Source organism: Hibiscus syriacus, unplaced genomic scaffold (genome assembly GCF_006381635.1).
Source record: "Hibiscus syriacus cultivar Baekdansim isolate YM2019G1 unplaced genomic scaffold, ASM638163v2 tig00113096_pilon, whole genome shotgun sequence".
In the NCBI taxonomy this organism is placed as follows: Eukaryota; Viridiplantae; Streptophyta; class Magnoliopsida; order Malvales; family Malvaceae; genus Hibiscus; species Hibiscus syriacus.
This window is the reverse complement of record NW_024063440.1, coordinates 888,299-908,037: the sequence shown is the minus strand read 5'-3', so window position 1 is coordinate 908,037 and position 19,739 is coordinate 888,299. Positions and strand designations below refer to the sequence as shown.

At 31.9% G+C, this 19,739-nt stretch overlaps 1 protein-coding gene across 1 annotated transcript; it reads left to right on the top strand.

Moving 5' to 3' along the window:
• The first annotated feature begins 10,008 nt into the window (after positions 1–10,008).
• On the top strand, positions 10,009–11,790 carry LOC120185312 (acyl carrier protein 1, chloroplastic-like). The gene is made up of 4 exons (XM_039189565.1): positions 10,009–10,074; positions 10,476–10,586; positions 11,062–11,184; positions 11,445–11,790. Exons 1-4 carry the CDS (start codon positions 10,024–10,026, stop codon positions 11,571–11,573), a joined length of 414 nt encoding a protein of 137 aa, XP_039045496.1. The 5' UTR covers positions 10,009–10,023; the 3' UTR covers positions 11,574–11,790.
• The last annotated feature ends 7,949 nt before the right edge of the window (positions 11,791–19,739 follow it).

Below are 19,739 nucleotides of genomic sequence, written 5' to 3'. Positions count from 1 at the left end.
CCCGATTAACACATTATTTTATTCCCTGGTTTTCAGAAAAAGAGTGATTCATCTTTAAGACTCAAACGAAGTAATAATGACTACATTTTCTTCTTGTTATACCTTCGGAATTAATATCCAGCTCAGTTGGTAGAGCACAATGTTCTTAACCTTGAGGTCGTGGGATCTAGTCCCATGGAGGGCATTTCATAATTTGAAGGTCTCCTACGGAAGTTGCTCTCAACCTAGTATTGGGAGTAGCCTACTATCTTACCTCCCCTTACCCCATTACATATAAGAACCAGGGACATCCATACTCCTCATATAATGATAGATCCCATGAATATATATTTTTTTATAAATCCATGTAACCTATTATAGCAAAATTTAATATTTTATAAATCTATGTAACCTATTATAGAAAAATTTAATATCTAAACATCAACTATAATTAGTGTGTTGATTTATGAGTAGTCATAATGATCATATATCTAATATCATCAGTTAATTATAACTGTCTTTAAGACTCAAACGCAATAATAATGACTACATTTCCTCCTTGTTATACCTTTGAAATTAGGATTGATCTCTGCCCGCAATTTCTTTGGAGTCACGTACTCCTCATAAAATTATAGATCTCATGATTAGATTTTTTATAGATCCACGTGACTTGTTATAGCGAAAACTAATATCTAAAAAAAATTTATTTAGTCGGTTGATCTATGAGTAGTCATAATAATCATATGTCTAATATCATCAACTAAGATCACTATAAATACCTCTTAGCCACGACTAAAAGAGGGCTCTCTCTTAACCATCTTTACACTATATGACCAAAAACAATCTTCTTTCACATGGTATCTTTTCCTTAATCTATTTCATAAAGAATCATTAGTTAATAGTAGTCTTTACACCAACTGCGACTCTTCATCCAAACTAGAAGGGGTGAACTGCCAACGACTAATACAACCCACTTGTTCTCATCAAAAGTTGGTGCGGTGAGAGTGGACGAGCCTCGCGACCAAGAAAATCAGTCGACATCTATCCCAAAAAACAAAACAACCATCTTCATCTCCCATTTTATTCCTAAAATCTACCCAAATGCACTTATCTTCTCTAGCTAGTCCATTGAAAGAGCTAGAAAAGCATATGATGGGGGAAAAAGAATGGGACAATACGAGTGACACCGCCTGTCTATCTCACCAAGATCACTATTCTTATGTGTCCCAGCTTGGACCCACCATACCTCTACCAACCCAGAAGTTTGAGCATATGAACAGAAAGTACGTGTTGTTACGAAGTATGTCGTCTATGAAGCGACGAACTTTTTTCACATCTTGGTCATGGACAACATAAGAAGCTCAACAGTATGTTCGAAGGATCGTCATCGAAATCACAAGGAGTTGCACCTTGGACGATGGCATCTAGCTAATGGTAGAATGGAAATTTTTGGAAAGCTTCTACAATGACCATTCACATTACCTTGCAGGCACCGCCTTACAGAACAGAAACCATAATAGTTATTGACTAACTTGTTTTGGTAGAAATATCACTCGTGAGAAATTGTTAAAGTACTTCTAGCCCAAGAACTTAGAAAAATCTCCTCATAGAATAACATGTAATGTTTGAACAACTAATACATGTATGTATTAGGGTTTTGATAGCTCCGCTTTAGTAATGTTAGGTAATCATGTACCTTACTTTCCTCCTATGATGTGTTGTCGTAATGTGAAATGTCTCAACTATGTTGCCATAGTGGGGAAATCTCTCATTTTGGCTTAGAGTGTCGAACTGTATATTCTCTAAGTGTTGACATACCTCCACTCTTTCATAAACTTAAATAATGTTGTCACTAGCGAATGATCAAAAGTGTTGAGACTCCTCCGAACGCGAAAAAACCTCTATCCACTAACTGTAGAACCATTGAGTTGCATTTGTACCTACAAAATTGTGAGTTCCCTCGAAGGGCATTGAGTTGCATTTACCCCAGCTTACGACCACATACCTACCTGAGGGGTCAAGATGCCTATGCTTCGACATTGAGATATCTTTGCCCTATTTTACCATGACAAAAATGCATCAGTTCTACCTGTTATGAATGATACGCGTTAAGATACTTCTACATCCATTGCAGTGCATTGTTGCAGACTGAGTAACCTTCTCTACTTGGCCAAAAAGTAATGAGATTCCTCACTCAGGATTATGTCCTAAAACCAACTAGAATAGTCGAGAGCCTCCACTCTAACGAGTGTTGAGATGCCCTCATCCTAGAATCATTGAAATACCTCTGAAAGATCGACATATATAGGGATACCTCTCACTCTTGTTTATACATCTTAGAGTTACCTCCAAAGACTGGTGAGTTACATCTACTACGACGTTGAGATGTTTTCTCCCTAGTAAATTGAGAGTTGACTTTTCCTTTTTGTTTCTACCATGGCAAAGATGTCCCTGTCAGTCAACTAGATTTCTTTGAGGGTTTTGAATTGCTTCATCTATGGCCAAGGGCTTTGAGAATCCTCCACCCTACCTTAACTATGTCACTGTTGTCATAAATTAATCAGAAAAAGTCAAAAAATCTCCATTGTCCTTCCTCATCATCGAGGTGCTAATATGTTCCCTTGAATCCTTCACACATAACATTACACACAACATCAAGAAAATGGCATAGAAAAAACTTCACTTTCCTCCCGTAACATGATTAGTACCTCCACGTCTAGCATCGAGAGCTTTTACACGAAGAAAACTCCTCACTAGAGCATGGTGGAGATTCCTCCATTCAGCCACAGGTTTAAGATCCTCTGCTCACATTTAAATAGAGTTTCAAAACACCTTTGAATACATGATAACTCTCAAATATATAATGCATCAATAATATTTCAGAAAGATAATTATTTGTTTTGGTTTTTGTTACAACAATATAACTGGAATAAAATGTAAAAAAATGTTTTAAGTGGTGCAGAATTGATAGATGCTACGACCTAGGACGGAAGGAGGAGCTAGAGCAAAGCATAAATTAGAAGATACTGTGGATATAAATTTTGGAAGATTCGAGAATCAGACGAGAAACTGATCTGACGAAAAGTTGTTATAATGAGTGGAAAAAATTGTTAAAATGAACGACAAGAGTAGTCGGTGGTTGAGCTACAACAATTAAGATCCTAGGTTATATAAGACAGCTACAACTGACTTTGTTCTCAATCTCTTCGTCAATTTCATCACCAACTTGGAGCAGATGTCGTAAAGATGGAGATCGCCTCAGGAGAAAGAGGATCGGTCAGTGTTAAACTACAATTCTCTTCAAATCTCAAAATTTGTTCTCAATCTCTTAGTTCTTTTTCAAGATGTTTTTTTTTTCATTTTTTTTTCAATTTTTGTTTTTTTACACAGTATTGTAAAAGGTGTTTGTATTGGGATTCTGATAATGATATATTTGATATGGGTATTGTTAGACTTGTGCTTCATTGATGTATAAATATGATTATATAGTTAAGATACACTGATTAGCCTTAAAAAGGATAATTAGGTACGTGTGACCTTTGGATACCTATGTATATGTGTGACAGTGTATAGTGGTAGACTATTTGAGTATTTGTGATTGTACAACCTAATTACTTAGTGACATCATGCAATCCTTTCTCATGTTTATGTTTGGGGAGATAATATCGATTTTTTAGTGACATTAGGTACTATCTCTACCATTGATAGTTGATTGCTCAGAGACATTAGGTACCACATTTCTCAATAATACATGATATGCTTTGTGACATAGGGTACTTATGCATGCTATAAATTATGATGTTTAGTGATCCATGTACCTTTTCTATCTGTAATATCGTTTGATGATTCCATATATCTCATTACCATTGTTGTTTATTATCTGATGCTAGACTGTTCAAATATTTATTTACTTATTTATTTATACATGCATTGCATTTTATCTTTATTTTTAATTTTCTGACTGCCGGAGGTCTTCCATGGAAGTTGCTCTTAACCATGCGTTGGGGGCATCCTACTACTCTACCTCTCCCTTACCCCATTGCATATGGGAATAGGGTTTTGTTGTTGTTGTTGTATTGTTATTAATAAAATTGTGTGAAAAGTCCTAGGCCATGAATTAATTTTGTAATTGATGATACTTACGTAAAATATATTGATGAATGTCGGTAATGTTATGAAATATGATATACCGTAGACTTAGTAAATATGTTGAGCCTCTAGAGTAGGCATACAATGCTTCTATGCTTATATCTGACTTGTATGGTTATGTTTATGATCCATATAAAATATAGTAAACTAGATGTGTATTATTGAGCTTTATAAGTTTAATGTTCAGATTATTCTCGTGTGTAGGTTACATATTTTGTGGTTCGCAATGAGACAACAACATCATTGGAGAAGTTTCAATGAAATCATCCAAGAGAATTAAATAATTACTTAAGTGAGCATGTAAAAATTGAATTTGTATCGAATAACATCATAAATTCTATATATTGCAATTTATACAAACGAGCCGAGTTTAAGTATTGTTAAGTTTGATTCGACTCAAAAACTTAAAATTTAGGCTCGACTCGATTCGAAAGATCGCGAATTTAAAATTATCAACTTCTATTCAAATTCAAAATAAAAAAATTAAAGCTCGACTCGAGCTCGAAAAAATATGAACTTGAAACATTCTCAAACTTAGCTCGATTGAAGCTCAAACTCGAGCTCGAACCCAAATATTAAGTACATAAAAATCTTATATTATATTTTTTTAAATAGCACATAAATGTTAATATGATTAATAATTTAATTTTAAAAAATAAAAAAAATAATTTTTCGAGTTGCTCGCTAACTTTTTTAAAAATCGAGTCGCATTTAAGATCGAGTCAAGCTCATTCAATTCTTATATTGACTAAACTTTGACTGAACCAATCTCAAATAATTTATGATCTATCTCATATCATTTATAAATAGTAGCCTTGGCATAGAACATGGTGGGATTCTACGTGGGAAAGTATGCCAAAAAGCCAAAGTTCCCCAAAGCTTTGATTGCAAATAGTGGAATTGAGAAAAATAAGGATAAACTACTCAAATGGTCACTAATGTTTGGGTAAGTTTTCGTTTTCACCACTGATGTTTCAAAAGTCACAAATCGGTCACTAATTAACATTATCGTTTGTTACAAATTGATCACTCGACGTTAACAACCGTTAACATGCGTGACGAAAAACACATGTGGACCGTTAACAGGCTTACCTGGATGGTATAATTACAAAAATAGTTCATGTTATTTATATATTCTTTCAATTTGATCCTAGTTTTAATAAATTAAAATAAATTTACTTACGAATCAGGAGGTGCCATGTGTCATTGGTTACACACCTTTCATGAAACATGTCACCCTTTGATTGAGAGAAAATAAAGCAACAAAGAAGCAAGTAGGGGATTTGAACATAAGACCCTTGAGTGAAATAATGCAAGCCAAACCATTGAATCAAGGCAACCATTTGATATATTTTGGACAACAAATGATATATATCATGTATGTTAGTATGTAAATGCTTTACTCAAAATTAATAATATGTTATCTATTTTTAAATTATATTTATTTTTGTTTTAACTGATTAAATATTTTTATCTTAATTTATTAAATATTTTTTTATTTTAATGTATATATATATATATATATATATATATATATATATATTATCTTTATCATCACTTAAAAATATATTTTTTAAATATCTTAACTTGAAATATATTTAAATATTTTATTATTAATTTTATATAAAATTATATATATTTTACTCTTATTTTAAATTAAAAAATATATATAATATTTTATTCTTATCTTTACTTAAAAATATATTTTATTCTTATTTTAAATTAAAAATATATTTTATTATTATCTAAACTTTTAAAAATATATTAAAATATTATATATTTTTTAATTTAAAATAAGAGTAAAATATATATTTTATATTAAAATAATAGTAAAATATTTAAATATATTTCAAGTTAAGTTATTTAAAAATATATTTTTAAATGATGATAAAGATAAAATATATATTTTTACAATAAAATAAAAACAAAATATATTTAATAGATTAAGACAAAATTAAAAAAAAAATATTTAATAAGTTAAAACAAAAATAAAGATAATTTTAAAATTTAATATATATAACATATTATTAATTTTGAGTAAAGCATTTACATATTAAGATATAAGATATATACCATTTGTTGTCCAAAATATATCAAATGATTGCTTTGGCTCAATGGTTTGGTTGCATTATTTCATTCAAGGGTCTTATGTTCAAATCCTCCATTTGCTTTTTTGTTGCCTTATCTTCTTCCAACCAGAGGGTGAGTGTCACCCTTTTATTGGTAGAAATAAATCTATTAAATTTAGTCTTCCATCAAATGATGACATGTGCATGACATGTATGTAACCAATGACACATGACACCTCCTGATTTGTAGGTATATTTATTTTAATTTATTAAAACTAGGATCAAATTGAAAGAATATATAAATAGCATGACTATTTGTGTAATTATACCATCCAAATAAGCTTGTTAACGGCTGTTAATGGTCCACGTGTATTTTTTGTCATGCATGTTAACGGCTGTTAACGTCGAGTGGCCAATTATAATGCATAATTTAAGTAGTGACCGATTTGTGACTTTTGAAACATCAATGGTAAAAACGAAAACTTACCCAAATATTTGTGACCATTTGAGTAGTTTACCCAAAAAATAATAATGCACTATCCCCCCCCCCAAGATATAATGCTATATAACAAATCAAGTCAATTTGATCAAAATAAAATATTAATTACGACCAATTATAACAAAGCATATTAATAACATAAAATAACAAAGTATATATTAATTGAACATTAATTATTATAGGTGTTTAAATATACTTTTTTATAATTTTTATTAGAGAATTAAAAATAAAATTTCCTTTTATCATTAAAACTATTCAATGGATTATAATTAAGTGTCATCATTAATTTATTTTCCAAGAAACAAAGATATGAATCCTTGAAAAGAATATATTTATAAAAAAAAACATTACTTTTATTAAATAAAATATAGGGATTTGAGAAAAAATAATAATAATATATAGAGAGGTATTATTGTAATTATCTCTAAATATAAGGTAAAAATATATTTTATCGAGTCTGGTAAGATAGATATTTTTTTATCTTAAACTCGAACTCGACTCGATCCGAACATAACCTCTAAAAAATTAGATCCGACCTGAACCTATTTTTTTTAAAATCCAACCTAATAGGGTCCAGTCGGAACTTGTCTTGTTTGGATCCGTATTCATCCCTAAACATGAATCCTTGAAAAGAAGGATGAGATATTAGGTGGGCAAATGAAGGGAGTTGAAGGGTTAAGATCGAGATGATGGTAAATCAAGACAACAAATTGGGAAAGCATGAAAATGAAAGCAATTAGTTGAGTGGGGAAATTAAAGATCAAGACAAGTTGGGATGTGTACGTGAAAACCTCCGAATTTCAACTGCCATTTGTATGGTTTTAATGTTAGATAGTGAAAGCAGCCCCCTGTACTTAGGGAATCCTACACATGATAAATTATTGCTTTTTAATTCAAACCATGAAATTTTTTACATTAAAAGATAAGATTTCAATGATAGAGACTTTCATTTGTCGACAAAATAAAAAATATTTTAATCATTCGAAAGTTATAATATTTTAAGTTAATAAAAGTGATACAATTTCATAATTCTCATTAATTTATAATTCAATCTTGACCTTAAGCCTATTTTAAATATATTTTATTAAATATTTAGGATAAAATACACAAATGGTCCCCTGACTTATATATTATTTTTTTGAGTCCCTCGGCTACTAAAAATTATAAAATGGTTACCTGACTATTCGTTATGCTCCCAACTCATCATTTTCTGTTAAAAATTTAATGGTTATCTAAGTTGGACATTAACATGCTGACTGTGATATGATAATCGTTTAAGATTGTGAGATCAAATTTTATCATATCTCAGTCAGCAGGTTAATGTCCAGCTCATACCGTCATTAATTTTTTAACAGAAAATGACGAGTTTGGAACATAATGAATAGTCGGGTGATTATTATGTAACTTTTAATAGTTGAGGGACTCAACAAAGCAACTCGCTATAGTAAGAGGACTATTTTGTAACTTTTAATAGTCGAAGGATTCTATAAAATAATATCCTATAATCAGGGGACCATTGTGTGTACTTTGCCCAAACATTTATTATACTTATAATTTGTTTATTAATTGTATGAACAGTTGGTGTCATAATTCAATTCGGTATCAATTTAATTAAAAAATTATTAAAACATTTTTATTATGAATAATGAATTAATTATTAATAATAGTATAACAATATAATAATATTATACCAAAAAAATAATAGATAATAATTAAAAATAATAATATTTGAGAATCAAACACAAAATCAATGAATTTCCATAAAATTCGCTCACCATTGGCCGATAATGAACAATTTTTGTAAATATATATAATTTAATACTAAATTACTTATTTGATCATATATAAATATATATTTTATTTTTGTATTTTAGTAAAATTTTCAATTTGACTCATAAATAGATTTTTAATCAATTTACCCCTATACTGTAATTTCAAGCATCATGTTCGCCCTTGATGTTTTTTTCGTTAAAAATGTTAATGTGCTCTAATCAGAAGATGTCATGTGTAATAATTGTTAAAAATTTAAAAAGTAGGAACGAAAAGAAATTCAACTAATTTTAAAAAAAAATGCTTGTGAATGGTCACATATCATTTTTTTAATGAAAAAAAGGGACTAACGTGATAGATATAATAAAAGTACAAGGATCAAACTGACTGAAAGGAATCTTGAAGGATAAAATCAAGAATTGTACTATAATATATGAGCAAAACAGGTTTTAAAATTTTCGAATACCTCTTCGGCTAAGAGGTTGGATGAACCCAACAGAATCCAAACCGTTTTCGATATAGTTATTGAAAGGCTTAATATAAAAACCTAAATTATACTTTAAATTAATTTTTAGTATCTAAAGAATTTTTTTATTAAAAATAAGTGTTTAATATTTTTAATATTACACTTTTAGGTATATGAATTATAATTGACATTAAATTTGATCGTTATTTGACACATTCATGCATAAAAATTTCAAAACTTATTTATTTAAAAAAACTTAATATTATATTATTTTTAAAAATTAAAAATTATTTTTTACACCGTCAATCGGTCACCGTCGGTCCGTGGTTGTCATCGTTGACACCATAGAAACCGTCTCATCACCATGATCAAAACTCAATCACTAACCACCGTAAAAATGCATTAATCGTCGTGGAAATCGCTGCGAAGTGTCATAGATTTTTAGATTTTCCTTTACTATTTTTCGACGACTATGACGACTCCAACTGTCGGTGCATTACACAGTCACGACCATTGAGTTTTGTTCGAGTTTCTTTTCCTACTTCGAACAAAACTTAGTTGATGATGATCCTTTGTCGTCAAAAGTGAAAGGATGAGAGAAAAAGAAAAAGACATGTGAGGTTTTTTTTTTTAAGTTTTTTTGTTTTTTAAAAATATTTTTATATTTTAAAAGAAATATAAAAATAAAAAATATGATGATAGACACTTAAAAAGTGTAATAAAAAATATTAAACACTAATTTTTAATGAAAAATTTTAAGTAAGAAAAGTAAATTTAAAATATAATTTAAACACTTATTTTTTAATTAAGCCTTGATGAAATTAGGTTAAAAATCCACGTCAAATCTTATCAACAAAATCAACTTGCTTAGCCGTGAACCACAAATTCCCTTCCTCTGCCAACTAGGCACTCCGGTCAGAAGCCAACCAGCCACACCGTTGCCGTCTCTATCCAAAACTACAAAATCCCTTTATCAATATCACAGAAGGATAAACCCTACTAACTACTTACACTTCAACTACAAATCTTCTCTTCCTGCTCTCCGCCGTATATCACTTCCGTTTGTTTTCCTTCTTCATCGCAACTCTCTAATGGCTTCCCTTGCTGGTTCTTCAATCGTCTTACAACCTCGCCATGCCGGGGTATTTCTTCTCATCTTTTTATTTACTACATTTTATTCGTTTCTTTTATATTTTCTTAGATTTGTTCTCGATCTGGTTGTTCTTTTAGTTGATCTTGCTTTTCTTTTTTTTAACCTTTCCTAACGTTTTCTTACTATCCAAAATGAGGATTTATTTTCAGATGCAAAGAATTATATGTTAGAATTATTATTATTTGTAGAACAAAATGCATGACTCGACTTTTATATCGAACAATTATGCTGAAATTGGTGTGCATTATAGTTTTTTATTCATTTTTAATCAATTATGATTTTGTTTTGTTTATCAACTTTTTAGAGCAAAATAACAAGCGGATAATGTTTTGATATTATTTTGTTTGTGAATTACTGACCGACCTTTGTTCTGTTGAACACATTTAACAGGCTACAAGCAGGGTTTCTGGATTGAAATTGGTTTCATTTATGAGCCAGAGAAGAAGCAGCCTCTCCTTTGGGTTGCGTCCAATGCCTGCTCGCTTGCGGATATCCTGTGCTGTATGTTCATCATTGAATGAAATGATAGTTCTTCGCAGTTGGTTTTCATTTACCTATTTATTATGGTTTAGATTTCTTTTCCATGTCCATTCAATCAATACTAAGAAAAAAAAACATGCAATATTCCATTAAATAGAAATGTGCATTGATATGAATCTACTAGACAACTAGTGGACTGTGTTCTGAGCATGTTTTTCTTCTCTTCGATAATTCTCATATGGGGTTGTTTGAAATATGGTTAGCTGTTTCTGCTATTCTTCCGTAAGGAATGCAAGGAATGATTAGCAATTCACTTGCCTCTGGTAGCTGTATATTTGTTATATTTTTTGTGCTTAGCGTTAAGTCCTTTGTGCTGCACATGCGGGGTTTGTTGTAAATATGCCTGTTATAGTCTGGTCATTTATGTAAAAATTGACTGTTGTGCTTTTTGTGAATAACATGATGTTGATGCTTGAGTTAAAATTTCATTGGGCAGGCCAAACCAGAGACGGTGGATAAGGTATGTGAAATTGTAAGGAAACAACTAGCTGTGCCAAGTGACAAACCAGTAACGGGAGAATCAAAATTTGCTGAGCTTGGAGCCGATTCTCTTGATACGGTACTCTCAACTGTCTATAACCATCAAAAGTTTTTGAATGTTCGGTTTTTGTTTGTTTTTACTACGTGTCTGAGTAGTATAGGGTCGTGGACCAAGGGAAGTATATGCATATCTGCTTTATATTTATATATGTAAACTTATTTCCCTTTGATGCATATTTCTGTATAGGTATCCTTGGGATCATCCCTTTTCCCTGGGCAATCTTAATTTTCTTTATAAAAATTGGCATAGGCAGTTCTATATGATGCCATTGTTTTCAGGTTGAGATCGTGATGGGGCTCGAGGAAGAGTTTGGAATCACTGTGGAAGAGGACAATGCCCAAAACATAGCAACTGTTCTGGACGCGGCGGAGCTCATCGATAAACTCTGCAGCGAGAAAAGTGCCTAGAAATTAACCAAGAACCTATGTTGGGGGTACATTGGCCATTATTTTCCCATATTGATGTCACATAGACCATCTGTCAATCATGTTGTGAACTCATCAAGTCTTTATTTGTTCAAATCCAGTAAAACTCATAAAGTTGTTGGTATTTTTGGTTAAATTGAGCATTTCGTTTTTGTGTTGTATGCCAAGAAAATACTATTTGAGCGTTTTGTTTCAGTAAGCTGCTATCTTATGTAGTTGTAATTAGGGGTGTTCTCTCGGTTTTAGCCGAATTAATCGACTGGATTGAATTAGTTCAGCTAAAACGCTTGGCTGTAGAATTAGTTTAGTCAGGTTAATTGTTAATTCGGTTCGAAATTGATTAACTAACCAAATTAATTGAATTAATAGAAAATATTAAATATATTATATATATTAAATAAATATTTTAAGTTCAAACCATGGATTGGCACGGAACACGAATCCAACCTAATTAGGTGGGTTTTTAAAAAAAATTGGGTTCGAGTTTAGGATGAAAAATACCCAGCATGACTCGAAAAATAATATAATTATACATTATATATTTAGGAATAATTGCAATAATATTCCTCTTTATATTATTATTTTTAATTAAGTCTCAATTTTATTGACTAAAATTAATAATTTTATATTACTTTGGGTCAGGTTGAAGTCGGGTTTCGGGTCTGGCAAAATTACTCTAAACTCGGGTCAGGTCAAGTGGAGGGTATAAATTTTTTTGGTCGGGTCGTGTTGGTCGAAAATCCGAATCGACTCATGCTCATCCCTAATTCAAATCCATTAAGAATAAAAACTCAATTACTTTTTAACCACATTAGACACATTAAATTATCAAGAATTAATTAAATTTTAAACCAAATAAAAAGATACCTCTATTAAACTCAAATTAATCTATATAAAAATATTAAAAAAATATGTTATTTCTTCGGTCATAAATCGAATTAAATTAAACTTTGAGGGTATAAAATTTTTAGGTTAGCCGGAAACCCGACCTATGCCTATCCCTTGTACAAACCCATTAAGAATTAAGACAATTATTTTTAACCACATTAGACCATTAAATTATTAAGACCTAATTAAATTTTAACCCAAATAAAAAATTATCTATAAACTCAAATTAATCTAACTAAATATATATATATATATATATATATATAACAATTCTAGTACTTCTTGGGTCACTGATCGAATTAACTAAATTTTGTTTGGTTCGATTAAAAATTAATTTTTTTGGCTAATTATATTAATGAAAATTTAATTCAATCGGTGATCGAACTAATTATTTGAACACCCTTAATTACAATGAGTAAGTAAACCTTAGCCGAGGGTCAGTTGATTTTAGTCTTTGAAAATGATTACATATCCCATATGTGATATTTCCAACTATAATTATATAATAATAATAATAATAATAATAATAATAATAATAATAATAATAATAATAATAATAATAATTACAATTAGGATGTGTAACACCCACATTTAATGAAATTAAGGACTAAATTGAAAGATTCAAAATCTTGTAGCCTAGATTTGAACTTTTAAGTAGTTAAGGGCTTAATCTTGAATTTTACCAATTTTTGGGGTTAGTGAAAAGTAAACCCTTTCCTCTTCATGATTCAAATTAGAGCCAAATCCCTAAAATGGGAAATTCCTAAATTATACGAAAATATCCCCGTTGCCCCTCCATCGTCGCTCAGGCTCCGATCAGTAGTGTCATACACCACTCCCCGCATCCGATCCGTCGCTGTCTACTAATTAAAACCCCCTTGGTTTCAAATCATGAACCATCGTCGTTCGTCGTCAATCAACGTTCGACCGAATCGGGGAGAAACCTTGCAACCGTCGCAAATTCTCCACTTTTTGGTTGATTCCGCCGATGATGCAGCGCACCACTACTACTATTGGCTTCTCCAGCATCGTACGACCAAAACCCGGTAAGGACCGTTGCCTTTCCGTCGCCACCATTGGAGGTAAGTTCTAAATGATTTTCGGTGACTTTGGTGTATTGTTGCTATGATTTTGGTTTGACAATGGTCAATTTACGCGTATAGATGAATAAGGGAAGATCGATCATCCGAAACATCATCTGTCACCGCCGCACGCGCCGGTCCATGAAGCTTCTAGAACCAGTCTAGACGGACCAAACTGTGTCTATTTGACCCGACCAAGTCAACCCGTAGACTTTGATCGAAAAGTCAAAATTTTTGAAAAGTCATATTTTTATGTTTTTCGACGTCATGAGTCCTAAGTCCGATTTGCCAAATTCGTACTTGGTAAGCCATTTTTCAGTGTTTTATCTTCGGATTCCATTTGGTTTCTCAATTAAGTTCAGTTTCTGACGTAAATTCGGTTGTTATGTATCCGAGGAATTATTGGATGTTGAATTCAATTTCGAGAGTGATCAAATGGAGTTTAAATGTTCGATCGATGAAACACAAAAATCGAGGTAATACTTTACTACCTTTTGTATGCTTTCCGGAACTTGTTGATAATTGATAACTGCATCGATGAGATTATTGGTCCTTTGGGTAAAATTAATTATTATTAGACTCGAACATAATTTCGGTAAAAAGACAGTAAGTTGTATAAGACTCATATGTCTTGCATAAAAAATTGTAAGATTGATCGGAAATAATTATAAGTTCACTGATTCATTAATAAATGAATTGAATTCAAGTTCCGTAAATTTTGATTAATTTCTTTAAAGGTTAAATACTGGAAATATTTGGATAAGAAATTACCAAAAATAACCCAATGGGGTAAAATTACAAAAATGCCATTGTTCTCTAAAAGACTAAGACTTCCCCTAATGGTGAAAAATAACCCAGAAATGATATACTTGACCAATTATCAGAAAAAGGTACATATGTTTGGATTGAAATGAATTATCAAAATGTACTGGAGCTACGAAATAACTAAAATAACATCCAATGATCAAATAAACAAAATACCCTAAACTCTAAAGGAACTAGAATACTTTGAAGCCTAATTTATCGAAAGTAATACCATTGACAGAATTGATTGGAACGACGATAACACGCTTAAAATGGCAAAATGACTACGGATGGCTATGATAATGGAGATGACTTGAGAACTCAAATTTTGATTCGCTTGAACCTTGGAATCACCGATTTAATTCCTGATATATTGGAAAAACCCCCAAAAATAAACTTATACATTTGGAAATTCTTAATTCGACGATCCCTTTATTTTTGAATAATCATTTGAAGATTAGATTACTGGAAGTGCGACACATCACTGAAGTATTGAAATGATGGAATATTCTCAAGTTTTGAAACAACTAATATGCCTAGACCAAAAATGACCAAAATAACCCCGAATACTGAGATGACCTAATTACCTTTAAGACTGGGATTAAGTGAATGTTGTTGGATAAATTGGGAACATCGATAAACCTAAATGATGTACTGACTCTAAAGGTTATGGAGCACGACCCAAGTTGTCGGACATTATGGGATACTATTACAACGCGAAAATGAAATAAATACAAACAGAATATCTATTTGCCTCCTTAAGAACTGGTCAAGGATGATTTAGATATTGATTAGATCAGCTGGTGCAGTCAGCAATAATAACTGAATAATAGTGAACTATCACGATCCGGGTGATTGACAAGTATCACAGTGTTGGGATCGTTGGTTCAAATTGGACTCAAAATCCTGATAATTCAATATATAATCTTAAATTCCACAAATCCTCTCTTTACTCTTATTAGATTAAATTACTAAGAATTCTCTAAGAACCAAATGTCCAAAATACCCTTGATATTCTGAATAATGGAATCACTCATGTCATATTTGAAATCTTTAGTAACTCTGATGCAAAAGATTCTGAGTACCTTCTTGGTTGCTTAGTGCCTCTGAAAAATATCTAAATATTGTATGATCTTGATAAATCATTTCCCAAATGAATGATGAATCAATTAGCTATCAAAACCCTTTTATAGGGATCTTGATTCTGAAATTCTATTAATTTACAAAAGTTTCATGGTTCCCTACCTGATAAATACCAAGTATCTCCGAATAATATATGGATCCTCTAGTGTGTTCATTATGTGACATATAAATGTTTTACACGTTTTAAACGTGATTTTATGAAAACACTGATTTACTGGTTTATGATCAATGGTTATATGAAATATGTTCTATGGTTACATGTTTTCACTGTAAAATATGAATATTCCTGATTTCTGGATCATGAAATCTATTGGTTACTACTTGAATTGTTTTATTGGGACCTTATATGGGTAGGATACTGGAGTATGGAGGTTCAACTCGATCAAACTGGTAATTCCTTATATAGGTTTAGACCAATCGAGTTGGTAATTCCTTGAAGACCTAAGGTGACCCTTGGATAGGCTCCGAGGCCCCAAGAAACTTTCTTGGGTAGGCTCTCAGGCCCCAAGGCACTCCCTTGGGTAAATCATGGGACTGCATATAGAGTATGGGTGGAGGGTATTTATGTGATTTAAATAACTATATGATCATTTTTAATACATACTACTGGATCATTATTTTGGTATTAAAGTTACTGCTCAATCTGATTTTTACTGGGTATTGTATGGGTAGGCTGGAGTATACAGGTTCAGCTCGCTCAAATTGGTAATTCCTTATATAGGTTCAAGCCGATCGAGCTGATAATTACTTATGGACCTAAGGTGACCCTTGGGTAGGCTCTACGTATAATACCCCAATTTAGGGGCTAAAATTAAGAAATTATAAAGTGGTGGATTTAATTGATATTTTGAAAGAAACGGTGGATTAAATTGAAAACTTTCAAAGTTGGCAGACCGTTTTAAGAAGTGCAGGAAATTCAGTGGCTAAACTCATGAGTTGTACATTTTTCTTTTGGGATGAACCCATTCCCGTATGTTTTTCTGCAGAAAAACATCAGTTTCTCTCCTCCAGTCACCTCATTTTGAATTCCGATCTACTCATCGTCCGACCTCCAATCGACGAACCGAAACCACCATCGTGTTCGTTGTCGACTGAGGAACAAAACCCTTCAAACCTTTCGTCGTGAATCGTTGCCATTCGTCGTTAATTTCAGTCGAAAGTATCGTCGGTAATAACTCAATTTCAGTTGTTTTTTCGTCGATTCACGACGATCCGACAATCCATTTTCGACACCTCCCATACCATCGTGTTTCTTGCATCATTTCGAGTCCACAGGTGTTCTCCATTTCTCCGTCGTCGCCAGCACGTGGAGGGGTGAGACCGTTAAAGTTTACGACGTTTCAGAATCGAGCTCTTCGCCATTTAAAATTATGAACCGAGCTTGGTAAGTGTCTCAAAATGCCTTAAAATAATTTTTAGAAAATTTTCCAGGAATTTTCCGACATCGTATCACTGTTCACGCGCCACACACGCCACCCCTGAGAGTGGGCATCGTCTGGTTGTAATTAATTTCTGTTTGGGTGCTATTTGTGTAAAATTCGGGTGTTAGTTTCGTAAATATTTACATAAGGTGGCTGATTTTGTAATTAATTTCTGTTAGGGAGATATTTGTGTAAAATGGTCAAATGTTGACCGTTGACATGCGTTGACTACAGTTGACCGAGCATTAAACGACCTTTGAGTTTGACCGAGTATACATATCCTGATGTTTTTCGACGTTCCAAATCCGATTCCGCAGTTTGTTTTTCGAAATTCGAACTCGAAGGCCTCGAAATTATCAGTCAAACCAGTTGACTTTGACTGAAAATTCAAGATTTTTGAAAAGTCATATTTTATACTTTCGACATCCTAAATCTGAATCCGAAGTCCGTTTCGCCAAATTCAAACCCGGTAAACTGTTTTTCACTGATTTATCATCCGATTCGATCAGTTTTTCAGAATTAAACTCCGTTTTGATGTAATTTCTATTGATATGGATCCGAGTAAATATTGGAAGATGATTTTAAAATCGAGGGCGTTCGAATGGAATTTAATGGTCGATCAGTATGTCACAAAAATCGAGATAATACTTTACTACCTCTTTACACTTTATGGAACATGTGAATATTGGTAAATGCATAAATAAGATAATATTGGTCTTATTTGGGTAGTTAATGAATTTCTACACTCGATCCAAATACAGTAGAAATTTGGTAACTGATTATGGTTCAGAGAACTTTTATAAGAAATTGAGGGATTGTTAGAATTAAATTTCAAGTTCTGTGTTTGGTAATAAAGAAATCAACCTGGATCTATATCTTATAATTTATTTCATCAAAGGTCAAATGTTAAAGGTACTTGAATGGGAAATTATGAGAATACTCCGGTAGGGTAAAATTACGAAAATAGCCTTAAGTTGTAATATGTCAAGAATTGTCTCTGGAAGTTGATTTATAACTCTGAAAGTATATATTGATATGATAAAACTACAGATATGCATAAGAAATGCTAGTTTGCTTAGGAAATTCAGATAATCAGTTTTCAACCCCAAGAGGGTTTATGCACGATACTAGAAGTCTGTTAAGGAATCATTTCAAGATTTGAGAATGTTCTGAAAAGAAATTAACCATAGGATCTTTAAATTATAATTATTTTCATTAAGAACTAATATCGAAATTATTTGGTTAAGAAATTATAAAAATGCCCTTGAGAGGTTAAATAGTCTGAGTTGACCCTGAATGAGAAAGTACATTGAGGATTCGCATTTAACTCGATTAAGTAAGGATTTGATTGTTAAGATCCTGACTTAGTGAAGAAAAATTCTTGATATTTCGTTGGTAAAAATCTGAGAAGGTATTTGACCTGAAAATATCCAAGATATGAGTAAATACCTGAAGAACAAATTATCGGGGGTGTTCTTTTATCAGAATTGTTCGAAGGGACTGAAATAGATGATAAATTGGTCTTAAATAATAAGATAAGATAGAAGGAAATGATTGAAATACATCTGATCTGTAGAATGACCAGAATACCCCTATAATGGAAATGACCCAAGAATATCACCAAGCTCAGGAATGATTGGATATCCTCGAGCTCTGAAATGAATGGAATAAAACTAAACACAAAAATTAACAAAATAACCTTATGACCTAAACTAAGTAAATGTCTTTGATTAATTAAGGAATCCAAATAAGCATAGGTATTGAACTACCTTTAAAAGTAATGGAACATAATTTAAGTGAGTAGATCAACCCTAAAGCTATATCAATACCTAAATGGCATAGATATTACTGGAATGTTTGTTCGTCTTCTCAAGTTTGGCTCGATGATAAATTTTGGAAGTATTAAGCTCAGCTCAACTCTAAATCACATTCAGTACTAAAAATTAGACGTTTGTTCGACAAATCAACCATGAAGACCAAATTAAAAGGAACGAAAGTACAATATATATCTGAAATTCAGTAACGTTTGAATTACTCTGGAAAATCCCGAAGTAACTGGAATAGACTTGAATGCTAAATGAACTAAGTAACCTCAATGACTAAGGATTAAGTAAGTGATTTGGATGAGTCCGGAAACGTTAATGAACATACATGATGTAATGTTCTTATGGGTCTTGAACTACAATCAAACACGTCAGCATTTCATGATATAGTGGAAGCGTGAACATGAAATAAAGACATTGGAAGATTTATTCAGCGATGATTCCAAAGATTATATATAGACTAGAATTTGTGGTATTAAACTGTAAATACCCTGTAAGGACAATGAATTGACCAGCGATAAGCATTAATTCTGGGAGATATTCATCTGAAGTTGTTTGATAATGAAATCAATCGACATAGACTGTAAATGTCCTGAATCTTCATTTCTTCCTTATCAACCCAAGTCATATTTTGAATAACTAATGATTTCGTTAGTTATTGACCTCTTCCTATAGTGATTCTAAGTTTCGATATCTTATCGGTATACTGAAGATTCATGTTTCTCTACCTGCTAAGATTATCCAGTACCTCTGAATAATTTCTATAAACTCTGGTCTGTTCCCTAATCACCTGGATATTTTACATGATTTTCGATTTGATTTCTATTATAATACCTGACCTGGATTCTGATCGGATACTTGACCTGGATTTTGATTGAATACTTGACCTGGATTTTGATCTGATACTTTACTTGGATTATGTTTGATTTTTGATATATCCGTTTACGGATATAACATGTTTTATTTGGGGGGTAATGTTTGAGGAAG